Source organism: Leopardus geoffroyi, chromosome A2 (genome assembly GCF_018350155.1).
Source record: "Leopardus geoffroyi isolate Oge1 chromosome A2, O.geoffroyi_Oge1_pat1.0, whole genome shotgun sequence".
NCBI classification, from domain to species: domain Eukaryota; kingdom Metazoa; phylum Chordata; class Mammalia; order Carnivora; family Felidae; genus Leopardus; species Leopardus geoffroyi.
Genome location: NC_059331.1, coordinates 109,791,086 through 109,805,883, shown reverse-complemented (window position 1 = coordinate 109,805,883; position 14,798 = coordinate 109,791,086). Strand labels below are relative to the sequence as shown.

The window sequence follows — 14,798 nt, the reverse complement described above, 5'->3', positions numbered from 1 at the left end:
TTGAGACAGAGACAGACAGAGCATGAACGGGGGAGGGTCAGAGAGAGAGGGAGACACAGAATCTGAAACAGGCTCCAGGCTCTGAGCAGTCAGCACAGAGCCCGATGCGGGGCTCGAACCCACATACCGCGAGATCATGACCTGAGCCGAAGTCGGACGCTTAACCGACTGAGCCACCCAGGAGCCCCCAACACATATAGTTCTTATGCTTGGATTTGAATGATCCACAGTGATGATGTGAGATCTTTACAAATAGTAACAACAAAAAAATAAAGCAGCAATACAGATCAAAAGGGAGCCTGGTAGTAATTAGAGCCCGCGTACCAAAATGGAAAGAGTTCTCAGAAGGAGGAATTAAAATGTGGCTATACCTCAAAATGGAAGAAAGTACACACTTTGTCCTAAAGTAGGCTGGCTTACACAGTGTTTCTCAATGAAAGGCACTGATAGCGCATTGGGTAGGGCAAATTTTCATTGTACTGAGTTCGCCTTGCAAAGTAGGTGGCATGCATGCCTCCACTACCAAGTCTTTATAGCAACCCAAACACTTTCACACATTTGCAAATGTCCCCTCAGTAGTTGCAAATCACTGGCCTAGAGGATTGGACCACTTCTAGTGATTTATGGTTACCACACAAACTGATTACACAAACTAAGTTCTAAGAATAAACATGAGAGGAACAATGGGTCATTATGATACCTAATCAACATTTAGATCAATATACCATGTCACTTAGAAAAGCCTTCTACCTTGATGCCTCTGCTCTATTATTTTTATTTTGCTTTTAAACTAACTTTAACTCTTGTAGCAATGTGGATGGAACTGGAGAGTGTTATGCTAAGTGAAATAAGTCATACAGAGAAAGACAGATACCATATGTTTTCACTCTTATGTGGATCCTGAGAAACTTAGCAGAAGTCCATGGTGGAGGGGAAGGAAAAAAAAAAAGAGGTTAGAGTGGGAGAGAGCCAAAGCATAAGGGACTCTTACAAACTGAGAACAAACTGAGGGTTGATGGGGGTGGGAGGGCGGGGAGGGTGGGTGATGCGTACTGAGGAGGGCACCTTTTGGGATGAGCACTGGGTGTTGTATGGAAACCAATTTGACAATAAACTTCATGTTAAAAAAAAAAAAAAGAAAAAAAAAGAAAAAGAAACTAACTTTAATAATTTTCAAACTTCTACCTTTAATCCTTTTAGCTATATACTCACAATTACATATTTTTAAAAACCAGATTTAAACTATATTTCTGACATTTTTTTGGATTAATCAGAATTTAAGGAAAAACGGAGGGTTACATTTCACTGCATGGAAAAAGGGTGGGCTTTAAGGGAAAGGGTGCTAGGGCATTTGGGGGTTAATTAAATATACTGGAAGAAACTAGTGACATACAAAAGCAGACTTTGTTCCAGAAACATTTTGAATTAGGGACACATAGGGAAGCTGTCCTTTAGCTATAAAGCAAAGTAGCCGTGTTGTAACATTAACAAAAACCATCATTTCTGTGCCTCTCTTAACAAATAACTGTTTCTACAGCCACATTACCATCCCAAATGGTAAACAAGGTAAAAATCATAGAGACTCCCATTTGCATTTTTTTTTACCAACTCTCATAAATGTAAATTTATAAAGATTTTATCTTGTAAGAAACTATTTCAATGGAATTTAAAGTACTAAAGAAGAAGCTACAATGCATGGCTTACCAAGCATACTGCCAGCCACCAGGATATCAAAGAGTGTGTCTGCATAGCGGCGATAATCTAATCTTGAGCCTGTGGAATCCAGAAACTTGGCTACAGCTTCAAGGTCATCACCAGCTTCATTAAGCCCCTGGACAAGTGTATCCCTGAAGACCGTGGGTTCGAATTTCTCTTTTTCATCTAAAATAAATGTTACAAATTATTCTTTTTTTTTTTTTTTTTTTTTTTTAAACACATTCTATCCCAAAAGCAACTATGCATTTCTTTGGTTCATTGTTCTTTATTTGATAGTGTAATTATTTAAAAGTTTGAAGACAACTAAGTTCTTCCACTAGATTTTGATGTTCTAAACTCCTTGTTTAAACATTTATTAAATCAAGTAATTTACTTTCTATTTAGAGGTGCCAAAAAATACATTAATTCTATCTAATACATAATAGAATTAATAACTGATCATTTATGTCATTCAGAGAATAGGCCAATGTAATCTACTAATCCTAACCATCCGAAAAAAAATAAAGTAGAACAATCAAAACTTAAAATTTTGTTTCATCGGAGATAAAGAAAATGATCCAGGGACAACTGCCTAAGAATAAAGGAGAATATATAAATAAACAAAGGTTAGGAGGGAGGAAATAAAGAGGGACATATCTTTTTAAAATTATTTTTATTATTAACATATAACATTAGTTTCAATCATCAATATATCAATTCTACAATTGACATACTACTTTCAGATATACAACATAATGATTCAATTTTATATATTTTGCAAAATGATTACCACAATAAGTCTAGTTAATATCCACCACCATGCATTGCTAGATCTTTTTTTCTTACGATGAGAACTTGTAAGAGCTACTCTCCTAACAACTTTCTCTTATACCATACTGTATCATTAACTACTGTACATTACATCCCTGGGACTTACTTATTTTATAACTGGAAGTCTGTTCCTTTTAACTACCTTCACTCATTGTGCCCACCCCTCCCTCTCTGCCTCCGGCAACCACCAATCTGTTTTCTACGAGTTTGGGTTTTTTTGTTTTGTTTTGAAAGACTCCACACCTAAGTAAGATCATATGGTATTTGTCTTTTTCTGACTTGTTTCATTTATCATAATGCCATCAGGTCTATCCATGTTGTTTCCAATGGCAAGATTTCCCTCTCTTTATGGCTCAATAATATTCTATTACATATGTATATACCGCATTGTTTAATCCATTCATCCATCAATAAACACTTAGGGTGCTTCCAGATCTTGACTATGGTAAATAATACTGCAATGAACATGGGGCGCATATATCTTTTTGAATTACTGTTTTCATTTTCTTCAGATAAAATTTTTTTAGTTCAGTTTTCTTCAGTTCTAAATTTTTTGAGGAACTCCCAACCTGTTTTCCATAGTGACTGTGCCACTTTATATTCCCACCAACATTTCATGAGGATTTCCTTTTCTCCACATCTACATTAACACTTGTTATTTCTTGGAGGGACGTCTCTTTTTACAAGGTAAGTTATTCCAGGGCACTTAAAATATTTAATATATATCATGAGCTAGATATGTATATTTATAGCTTCAGAGCAGACGCTCTCAGTCTTTTTGGTCTCATGACCCTTTGCCACCCTTTACAAAAAGTACTGAGGATTCAGTGGCGCCTGGGTGGCTCAGTCGGTTAAGCGTTCGACTTCGGCTCAGGTCATGATCTCTGTTCATAGGTTTGAGCCCCATGTTGGACTCTGTGCTGACAGCTCAGAGCCTGGAGCCTGCTTCAAATTCTGTGTCTCCTTCTCTCTCTGCCCCTTCCCTGTATCACATTCTGTCTCTGTCTTAAAAATAAACATTAAATAAAAGCTACAAAATAAAATTACTAAAAAAAAAAGTACTGAGGATTCCAAAGAGCATTTTTGTGTAAGGAGGTTATATCTATGGATACTTACTTTATAGAAATTAAACCAGAAAATTAAAAAATATTTATCAAATAAAAAAAATTCGTATGAACCAGGCTTTCTTGAATCTCTTTAACACCTGGCTTAATAGCAGACAGATGGAGTCCCATATCCACTGTAATATCACACATCATGTAGCCTCTGGGAAACTACCATAAACCAGAGTGAACATGTAAAAGAGACAAATAATATCCTAGCATTATAATGACAATATTTTTGAATTTGTAGAAGCCCTGAAAGGACTTCAGAGGATCTGGGAATAAAAATACATGTAGCTTTCTATCCTCAGCAGACTCTAGAGAGACTTCTTGTGGAAGGTCATTTGGAGTCAGATCTTTTTTTTTTTTTTTTTTAATTTTTATTTTTTAGTAATCTCTACACCCACTGCGGTACTCGAACTCATGACCTGCAGATCCAGAGTTATCAAGAGTTGCTTGAGCCAGTCAAGCACCCCTTAAACAAACCTGATCTTAAACAAAGGAAAGGATCATACACTGTTGAAAAGAAGTGAAGATGATAAATTGGAGGCGGTCAGAAGAGGCAGAAAAAAAATAAAAGCTAAATTAAAGGTAAAAGTAAGATTCAATTCAAGGACTTCTTCACCTTTACCTTCCCTTTAGGGAGAATGAGTTGGGTGTGGAAAGGGAGGGGCAAAAGATGAAACAGATACTTCACAAAAATCTTACCATAAATACCTTTAGGGAGATAAGTGGATACTGCAACTCTAAGAAGGGAAGAGGGAAAGGAGAGGAAGAAGAATATATTATATAAAGAAAAGAAACATTTCATGAATAAAAGAGTTCTTGGAAATGGAATGTATGATAAAATAAGTTAAAAACTCAATAGTAAGAGCTGAAAGACAAAGCTGAGAATATCTCTTAGAAACTAGGTTTAAAAAGTCAAGAAAAAAAGACCTAGAAAATAAGTGCAAAAAAATAAGAAAAAGAGCAGACAAGTCAAACGTTTAAATAATGAGCATAATGAGAATTTTGTTAAAGCAATCTCTACACCCAAGGCGGGGCTCAAACTCACAACCCCAAGATCAAGAGTTACCCGCTCCACCAAGCGAGCAGCTGGATGCCCTCAGAATTCTTTTTTCAAAAAGGAAAGAAATGATTTAAAAATTTCAAGAAAGTTTCACAGAGTTGAAGGACATGAGTTTCCCAATAAAGAACTGTCTAGACACCAGCACAAGGATTCAAAGTGGGCCCACAACAAGGCTCACACATTATCGAGAAATCTCAACACTGGGAATAAGGCAGCTATTGGAAGTTTCAGGGGTAAAAACCCAAATCACATACAAACTACCAAAAAACCAGAATGTCACTAAATTGCTCCACAGAAATATCAGAAACCAGATGAAATGTCTTCAAAATTCTGAGGGACAACGATTTTGAAACCACAATTCAGTGTTCAGCCAAACTGTTAACTCAGCACAAAAGCTGGATAAATGTATTTTGAGACACCTGAGGCCTCAAAAATGATGTTTCTCATACAATCTTTTTTAAAAGAGCTACTGAAGCAGACACTCGGCCAAAAATGGGAGAATAACTCGTGATCTTAAGTCAGGAGATCCCAGGAAAAAGGAGGAAAAACGAACATGAGCCAGGAAATAGGATTCTCCAGGACACCGGTGAAAAGACATTTCAAACATTTCATGTTGACAGCTGTACTGCAGGCCCAGGGAGCAAACTGACCAGGGGAGCTTTTCACTATGAGTCTAACATGATGGAGGATAAGAATTCCTAAAGTTTTTGTATTGGAAGATTTACATAACAAAGGGAAAGGTTAGTATTGACTAGTGTTAAGGCACAGAAAACTCATCAAAAAAGGGAAGATAAATTATGAAACATTAACTCCAGAGATAAAATGATGTTCAGATAGATCAACAGTTGAGCTATGAATAGCAGGTATAAAGTCCCAATAATATAAACCCTAAATAGTGGCCAAGCTAAATCTGTGTCACAGAGAAAGAATTGAGAAGAGGTCTGCACGTGAAAGAGAGCTGAATCTTCATCTTCCAGAGTACAAACAGGAAAGTCAGGAAATAACCATGTAAGGATGGTATTTGGTTACATGAATGTAAACATTAAAACAAGCATGTAAAAAGCAGAAAGCATTTCTCTGGGGATCAGATTTGCTGTCTCTATCATATGTCTTGCAGAATTCTTTTGACTATTTAAAACGCGTGACTGTGATACAATTAAAAACTACTTGAAAACCAGACAGCACCTGCCTGGTTTGTATAGACTCACTGTTTATCCTGATCTAGTAGAAGGGATGAGTTGTAAGGGGTTAACACCACAGCACAAGAACCAGAGAAGAATGGCATTCCCAGTACCAGTCAGAGTCACACAGCATAAGATGCCATACAGACAGACGTAAATTGAACACTATTTTTCATGAACAAGAGATAAAAGTCCTTTTGATGCCATAAGCAAAACATTAAGCAGCCCAGAACATGCAAATGTTGAATGCAAAAAAAAAAAAAAAAAAAATATATATATATATATATATATATATATATATATATATATATATATAATTAAGGTCTTGTTTTGTAGAAGGGGAGGAAGAGAATGGGAACTCCAGAGGAATAGATTATGAGAGGCTGTTAGAGGGGGTAATTGTGACTGCACACGAGGAACTCACTGGCAAGCAAGGGAAACTTCACCCCCCACTCAGGACCCAGATTTACCAAAAGGTAATTCTCCTTTCCACTTGGGAGAGAAAGTTTTCTTTCCTCGTAATATGAGAACATGAGAAGAAAAGACTCCACAAGTTGTTTACTGTCTTGTAACCAGCTTTCAAAATCAACTGACGCCATTCCTGCAATGGCACTACGACACATTTGGATGTTGACTCAGGTGGTAGAACAGACTTTGATGATTTGAAAATTATTAATTTGAAGCAGTGGAAAATGAAAGCTGGTACACAGGTAAAAATCTAGACTATGCTAAGAATTCATGCAGAGGGCTATGTTTTGAATCTAAGAGACAACTTAAAAACTTGTGTCTGCACAAAGCCCTTCATTTCGGTTTTATTTTCCTAAGAGATTTGCCAAGGAAGAGGAAAGTAAAAGGAGGGAGACAGCAGGTCATGGCCGAAGATAATTCAACAGTGAGCAATAAAGCAGTAGGTCAAGATGATCCCTTGTAGCTCCGGAATCTAAAGAAATCGTGATGGCATGAAAGGATTAATCATTCTTTTGTAGGCTGAAAAGCAACTCCCATCTGCTGAGATAAAATGCCCACCCAGTGGAATACAAAATTCCCCAACAAGAAAATGGCCACAACCCTGACGAACGTTTGGAGAAACATGACATTTCATCCAAAGGTTCTTTTTTATCTGAAACAACATTACGTGTAATTTGTACTTCACATGAGGAAAGTCTAGCAAAAAAACTAACAAAATCCTAATGAAAATATGCTATTACTCCTTGAGTTTCCATTTGACAGGTCAAACCTCCCTAGAAGCGGGAAGTATATAATTAGGGTCTCAAATTTATACTGTGTTGGTGAATCAGAAGTGTGACACTACAGAGTTAGTCATGCTGGCCCTTGTACTGACACTGAGAAACAGGTCTATTTCTGATGCTCAAATATGTCCGTAAGTTATCTAAACACAATGCTTTCACTGGAAACCATGGTAACTGGTTAATATAACACTTTTCCTACCTGCTAATTAAGTGATAAATAGCATAACTTACATCCGTTTTTGAATGTCACTTAGTTATATTATAATAAATGAGTAAGAACTATCATGGGTTTTCTACCTATGTGCGCACACACACACACACACACACACACACACACACAGAGTTCAACATTTGAACATTTACCAGCTTAGTCGCTAACACTTACTGAAAATCTAAGAGTGTTTAAAACTGTCAACACAGATGAAATGGAGTATGTGGTCACTCTGGTTGCCTGTAGTTGGTTATTTTTTTTTTTTCTCTCCTATTTTCAGTAATTTTAATCCAATTTCTCTACAAAATTTATAAAGAGGAGAGTTCAGTCATTAACTATTTCACTTAGCTAAGCATAACAATGGCTCAGGGGAGAAATTCCATCATTTCAAATTCCCACAAGCCATACTAGAAAACATAATATCTTTGAAGAAAGTATCATAAACAAGATGTGCATATTTTATAAAGGAAAAGAGTCTGAATGGATTTCTAAATGATGTGTCGCGTCATAATGTTTAATTTTGATCTTAGGCAATAAAAATAGTTTTGTTTCCCTGACTTGGCATGGAAGAGCATTATTAGCTTTGTTAGAAAACAATTTCAAATTGAAGACAGACCTTCAGAAGACAGCCTAGCAAAATGACCTTGAGATATCCTCACTAGATTTTTTTCCTTACCTCTACAAAACTGCCAGCCATTTATCTGAAGTCAGCCCTATCATAAGTGCAAAAGAAAAGCCAAAGCACGATAAATCATCAGGATGCAATTCACTATTATGAAGAGCAGAAATTGAAGTTGACTCCATTTTTTTTTTTTTTTTTAAATTTCCAACCAGCAGGCACAAAATAGCTCAAGTGCTTAAATCCCCAATAGATCTGAGTTATATGAATCCACATCAATGACAAATAATATATATTTCTGGGTAGCCCTGAGTATTCCAGCAGCAGTAAGACACAGGCACAATCTTGCCCACTAAATGAATCAGAGATAAACCAGCTCAGATTTAGAGAAAACCTTTCTGGCTTAAAACTGAAGACTGACTCTAAGGGCCAGTTGACTTGTTGAATCACGCCTGCTGTTGTGCAATACACCCTTGGGCCCTCTCTTGGCTTTTATGCTCAGTTACCGTGAATCAGCGTCCCACGAATAAAGCTGGAGATCCAGGTCTGAGATTAACATGTTCCCCCAGTGGGCAGGCGATGGCAAACCTTTCTGCACCTCACAGTTGGACATATATTAGCTATTATCACATTACTAGGCCCAACAATACCTTAACTATAATTAGCTTTCTGAACTATATCGTTCCTTACTGATGAAATCCTTCTGAAATCATCCACATCATTTCCCCCCCCATTGACTGCTTTAAACAATGAGATAAGGAAGGCACATTGACTGTAACACCTTGTGTTAATATCAGGGTCCAGATTTCAATGGGGAAATATCATGGGGACACAATTTATATGACAAAGACGGGACTAAGCAGAAGGAGATGGCTGAAGTCATATGTGTATTAGTTTATAGGGATGAGCCAGGGATGGAAAAAAAATAGAAAACGGGAAAGCACAAGACAAAAATTACTGTACAAAATAACCACCTTTTGCTTAGTTTACAGTTTCTTAGTTTCATTGTTTCAGTACGAATGTGAATTCCCTGAAAGCAGCATCTACAAAGAAATCCAGCCTCGCGGCTATCTAGCTACTCTCATGAACTCTTCCACTCCATTGATTGCATGGAGACTTCTTTTTCTTCTACAAGGCTAGACTTGCTACTTATGCAGACACAATCCTTACGCAAGACAGCGGAAGGTTCAGGGGCCACCTCAACACTGGAAATGCCAAAGCCGTAACATATGGGTCATCAATTCAACAATGTAGCACATGATACCATTACATGCCATTATGTTTCCTAATCAGTAGTGAGGCCTTCAGAGAGATATCCCACCATCATTTAGCTTTCTACATGATATTTCCTTAAATAAGTTTCAGTTACTATCCTCGTGTTAGTCAACATAATAATCTTGTACCATGTTTCCTTTTAAAAAGTTTCCTAATCAGGTTATGGCTCAGCTATTTTTTTTTTTTTTTTTTTAAGTCCAAGAGGACTTCTGTATAAGAATGCCAAACTGATTAAACACTTAAAATTTAAAACCATTCTTTATGCAGAAAGGGTAGGGAGATGAACGTGACCTAAAAATAAGTCATTCACACAAACAGAAATTTTCCCAGTCATCAAACAGGTTCGATACTACCTTTCCACAATAAAAGACACTTGAAAATACTGAGTTTTCAAGATACTTAGGCAATAAATTTAATGTGACCTCTTAAATTCTCAAGAGTAAAAACTCCTCAATATCTCCTTCCCTAGATTACCTCTCTCCTAAGTTTTACCATCTTTACTTTCAACATTTCCTTAAAAACAACAAAGAAAGCAAAACTCAAATATAAATGCTGATGTCAAAAATAGTAAAGTTTATCTAGTGTCTTCATAGCCTCACAGGAGAGTGAGGAAACCTGAACAGACAGAATCATCCTCATTTTGTAGATAGACACAAAGTTGAGACAAGTTAAATGACTTGTCTGAGGTCAGACACCTAAGTAACCTTTCAGAGGCTTGGAGGCAGAAGAACTTCAGATTCTACATTCAGAGCCCAGGAGAGTAGACCTAGCGAGCTTAGGTGTGAACAAGGATAATTCTAATCCTTCCCCAAACTCCTATCTTGCTGAGAACTTCACCTACTCTCTCAGCCCCCCAGTCCCACAAATATGCAGCACAACCTACCCCTTTTCCGAGTTTTGAACCGCTGGCCTGTTAGCACTGGCTTCTGATGCTTATTCATAAAATTTCTGAAAACAAAGAAAAAAAGATTATATATTTCAAATAAGCAGTTCATACAAAAATGTATCGCTAATAAGCATATGTTCAACCTGACCTATACTGAATACACTTTTAAAAAGCAAGGTGTAATTAAAATTTTTTTTTTTAATGTTTATTTATTTTTGAGAGAGAGACAGAATGTGAGCAGGGGTGGGGCAGAGAGAGAGAGGGAGACACACAGAATCTGAAGCAGGCTCCAAGCTCTGAGCTGTCAGTACAGAGCCTGACATGGGGTTTAAACTAGGGAACCATGAGATCACGACCTGAGCTGAAGTCATATGTTCAAACAACTGAACCACCCAGGCACTCCAAAGCAAGGTATAGTTTTAACTGTTGAACTGGCAAAAATTTTTAAAGTTTAATAATATCCAGTGTTGACAAAAGACATAGGGAAAACCACAGACATAAACTCTGGCATAGGGAATAAATTCCACACAATACTTTTGGGAAGCATTTGGTGAATATAAATATTTACATGTTATAACGTGTGGTCTAGCATTTCTTTTCCTAGAAATTTACCATTTTACCTGCACAAATATGCATATTTATGTGTGTGTGTGTGTGTGTGTGTGTGTGTGTGTGTGTAAAGGTTTAGCTGCAGCATTGTTGAATGCATAAAAACATGCAAAGTTAGGGACGCCTGGGTGGCGCAGTCGGTTAAACGTCCGACTTCAGCCAGGTCACGATCTCGCGGTCCGTGAGTTCGAGCCCCGCGTCAGGCTCTGGGCTGATGGCTCAGAGCCTGGAGCCTGTTTCTGATTCTGTGTCTCCCTCTCTCTCTGCCCCTCCCCCGTTCATGCTCTGTCTCTCTCTGTCCCAAAAATAAATAAACGTTGAAAAAAAAAACAAAACAAAAAAACAAAAACAAAAAAAACATGCAAAGTTAAATGCTCATAAACAGTCATCTGGTTAGATAAGTTATCATAAGCCATTAAGTGGAATGTTATGAAGCTATACAGAAGAATGAGTTAAATCTAAATGTATTGCATTTCTTGCTCTGGCTACCTCTCTGATTATGTTTCCCACACCTGCATATCTCCCCATCACTCACTGTGCTCCAGCCAGACTGCCCTCTTTCTTCTTCCAATGTGCCAGAGAAGGTTTCCTCTCCTCTGGGAAGATCTCTCCCCAGCCCTTGAGGTGGCTCCCTCACTGACACACTCAAGGGCCTCTTTTTCAGAGAGGCCTTACCTGTACATCCCCACTACTGGTGTCTGTTCTTTCTCCTTTTACCTAGCTTTACTTCGCTTCACAGCCTTTAGCAGCACCTGACATTCCACTGTTATCTGTTTGCCTGCGGTCTACTTCTCCCATGAGGGTGCAACCTCTAGGTGAGTAGGGACTTTGTCCATTCTACTAAAAGCAGTATCTTTAGCATCTAACACAATGGTAAGTAAAGAGTGAGCATTTAGTAAACACTTGTTAAATAAGCTGTTGCAGACATGGAAAGATGTTCAAGGCACAGTGTTAATGGAAAAAAGCAAGTTAAATAAAAGTGTGAAGCATAACTTTTTGGTTACAAAGAGAGTATATGCAATTTTTGCTTTTCTCTGCAAGGAAAATTTTAAAAAGAATCAATTATCTTTAAAAAAAAAGTAAAAAAAAAGAAACCCCTGCTCCATAAGATCTTTTACAAATTAAGAATAACCTTGTTGGCATTAATATTATAACCTGAAGATATATCCAGGTTGCCTAAATTATGAAGACCAAACAATTTAAGAGAATGTCAAGCAAATGATTTAATTACCTTTCAAGGGTCTTCTTTAAATTGTGATTTGAAAATGTTTAGATTTTTTCTGATTAAGTCACTATTTTTTTTTTTTTTTTTTTCTTTTCTTTCAACGTTTATTTATTTTTGGGACAGAGAGAGACAGAGCATGAACGGGGGAGGGGCAGAGAGAGAGGGAGACACAGAATCGGAAACAGGCTCCAGGCTCTGAGCCATCAGCCCAGAGCCTGACGCGGGGCTCGAACTCACGGACCGCGAGATCGTGACCTGGCTGAAATCGGACGCTTAACCGACTGCGCCACCCAGGCGCCCCTGATTAAGTCACTATTAATCAAGAAAATTTGCAGTATTTAAGCGAATTATTTATGTCTCAAAGTTTAAAAAAAAATCTTCAAGAACATGGAAAAATTATTCACTTTATACACCAAAACCTTCTTTCCACAAACAAAAGAAGAAAATCTCCTATCTTCATAGAGAAAGCAATCTGCTTATCACTCAAAGCTTTAATCATAATTTAAGTGGAATTGATTTAAAAAATAAAGTAACAAACACAAAAATTTCTTCTGTAGTTTCAGTACAGATAATTTTTATTAATACTATAGTGTGAACTTAATATATCATGCTTTGTGATATAAAGGGACTAAGCCAGATTCCGTGCCCTCAAGGAGCATGCCTAGGGGAGATAAAATCCACAAACATTTACAACTCAACACAAGTACAACCTAGAACAAGCTCAGAGAAAGTGATGGCTCTTGGTGTTTGGGGCAGCTGCTACATACTGAAATAATTACAAATGCAATAAACTCTATTTGATACAAGTCAGAAACAGAGCTTCTTATGCATTATTTACATTCACCACAAAACTCATTCAGAAAGTTCCTCGTTGGCATTTTCAACAGATTCACTCTGGATTAGCAAACAGGTCACTGGGGGTACATGTGACAAATGGGCGCGCGCATACATGTTTATAGTTTCTACCCCCCTCCCCAAACATTACAAATATCACATAAAATGTTTTCTTGTGCCAGCAAAGAAAAACACCTGGTAAAGAGTTTAGGGCTCATACTGAGATATAAGAAAAATAGACCCCAGGTAGCCAGAAGCTTTTCCAGCAGATGAACACGCAGGAACGAGTTACTCTTTGCCAAAGATGTCTCTATTTTGTAATCAATAAAAAATACTTTTGAAGTGTGAGCCTTCACTAAGAGTTTTATTTTAAGGTCCAGAAGATAAACTCACAGAATTCTCTACCTCTAACTTTGCATTTTGTTGCTCTTTTTCTGCTAATGAGGAATCACCACAAAACCCAGCCTACCAACGACAGAGTTACTCTATTTTAAAAATCCTTAGCTCCATTTATATTCATACTTTCTTCAGTTCTAAACACAAAAGTTTGTTTCTTCGTGGTCTAGTTTCCTGGGCTTACCATTCACACTCTCCATATACTATATGTGGAAGATAACATAATAAACATGCAAACAAAAAAGCATACAAAGATCTTGACGAACACAACAGCAAATATTAAAACAAACACAAACAGAAACTCACCTACTGGTATTGAAAGACTAAATGAAGATATTCTGCGCAGCAAGTCTCTATCGCTTAGCTGTTACTATTTAGAGCAGAGGTCTGGCTTCTCTCTAAATTTAGCAATCCACGCTACATTATAATCTGCTCCAGTGAGGGTCAGGCTTTATAAGGCACTCACTGAAGCTGTGGCAAAAGAGAAGCAAGGGCACTTTGAATAAGAAACTGTGCTAGTTTAAACCTGGGAAAGTAACAAAAAGTAACAAAGACAGCTCTATCAGGCCAACATCAAAAGCTTATTTTTATTGGGCTGCATTACAATTTACAACTTGACAACAACTAGAAATGCATACTTATGTGTGTATGTGTCTATGTGTATGTATTTAAAAATCAGTTTTACAGAATCCTCAGAGACAAAACTTATGTGGGGTACAACCTATGCATGCATATATGTATGCATATAAAACTATAAGCCAAACACACAGACAAAATAAAAATAAGCTCATGCTGTCCCCCAAAATGGAAAAGCTCCAGGCTTTAAAATAGTATTATTCAAGAAAACTGTATGCAAAATGGTAAAACAAAATGGATTTAAATATTTCACCTGCCATCTAAGAGACTAAATTTCTTGGATATTCCACAAGATAAAAAAGACAGTGAAGTATTAAAATGATTCAATCAACCAAAATTCAAAACTAAGTACCCTATTCATGAAATAAACATTTTTTGAATACATTCCTATTTAAGTCTAAATGGAAACAGTTTTAGGTTTAACATAATAGATGAATTTCACCCACCTCCCTCTATTGATATTCTAGCTGTCCTGGGTCCTTCGCAGATTCCATCCCTTCCTCCCAACAGGACTCAGGGCCCAAGTGTGATGATGGGCCAGCACTCAGATGGACTGGCCTCTTGCCAACAGTGCACTAATTCTGCCAGTTGTCCAGCACACCGTGAGTAGACTGCCCTGTTGTATGTGCTCTTGCTGGTGCTCTCCTTCTTTCATTCCCTTCATTTTGGAAAGAATGTGATCTGCCAGAGAAGGACTTCTAACTGTACCTAAAAGGGGACGATTGTTCTTCTGGTCTGGATAATATTTGGAGTGTGATAATCTGCCTTATGTAATATGTTACACTGCTAATATGCACATATAACTATGCTATCCAAACAACCTCAACTTTAGGAATACGCATACACAGGGGGTGCCTCGGTGGCTCAGTTGGGTGAGCATCTGACTTCGGCTCAGGTCATGATCTCACGGTTCGTGGGTTTGAGCCCCACAACTGGCTCTGCGCTGCCAGCTCTGAGCCTGGAACCTGCTTCGGATTC

At 37.5% G+C, this 14,798-nt stretch overlaps 1 protein-coding gene across 2 annotated transcripts in view; it reads right to left on the bottom strand.

The window, feature by feature from the left end:
* The window catches only part of BZW2 (basic leucine zipper and W2 domains 2), a 63,530-nt gene that overhangs the window by 29,843 nt on the left and 18,889 nt on the right, over nucleotides 1-14,798 (bottom strand). The window contains exons 1-3 of one of the 2 annotated variants that reach the window (XM_045494998.1): nucleotides 13,491-13,586; nucleotides 10,118-10,182; nucleotides 1,705-1,881 (exon numbers count right to left, since the gene is read on the bottom strand). In XM_045494998.1, the coding sequence (XP_045350954.1) occupies nucleotides 1,705-1,881; nucleotides 10,118-10,175 (235 nt within the window). In that variant the 5' untranslated portion in view covers nucleotides 10,176-10,182; nucleotides 13,491-13,586. Of the gene's footprint in view, nucleotides 1-1,704; nucleotides 1,882-10,117; nucleotides 10,183-13,490; nucleotides 13,587-14,798 lie in introns of those variants that run through there. The other variant, XM_045494997.1, reaches the window with a different exon arrangement.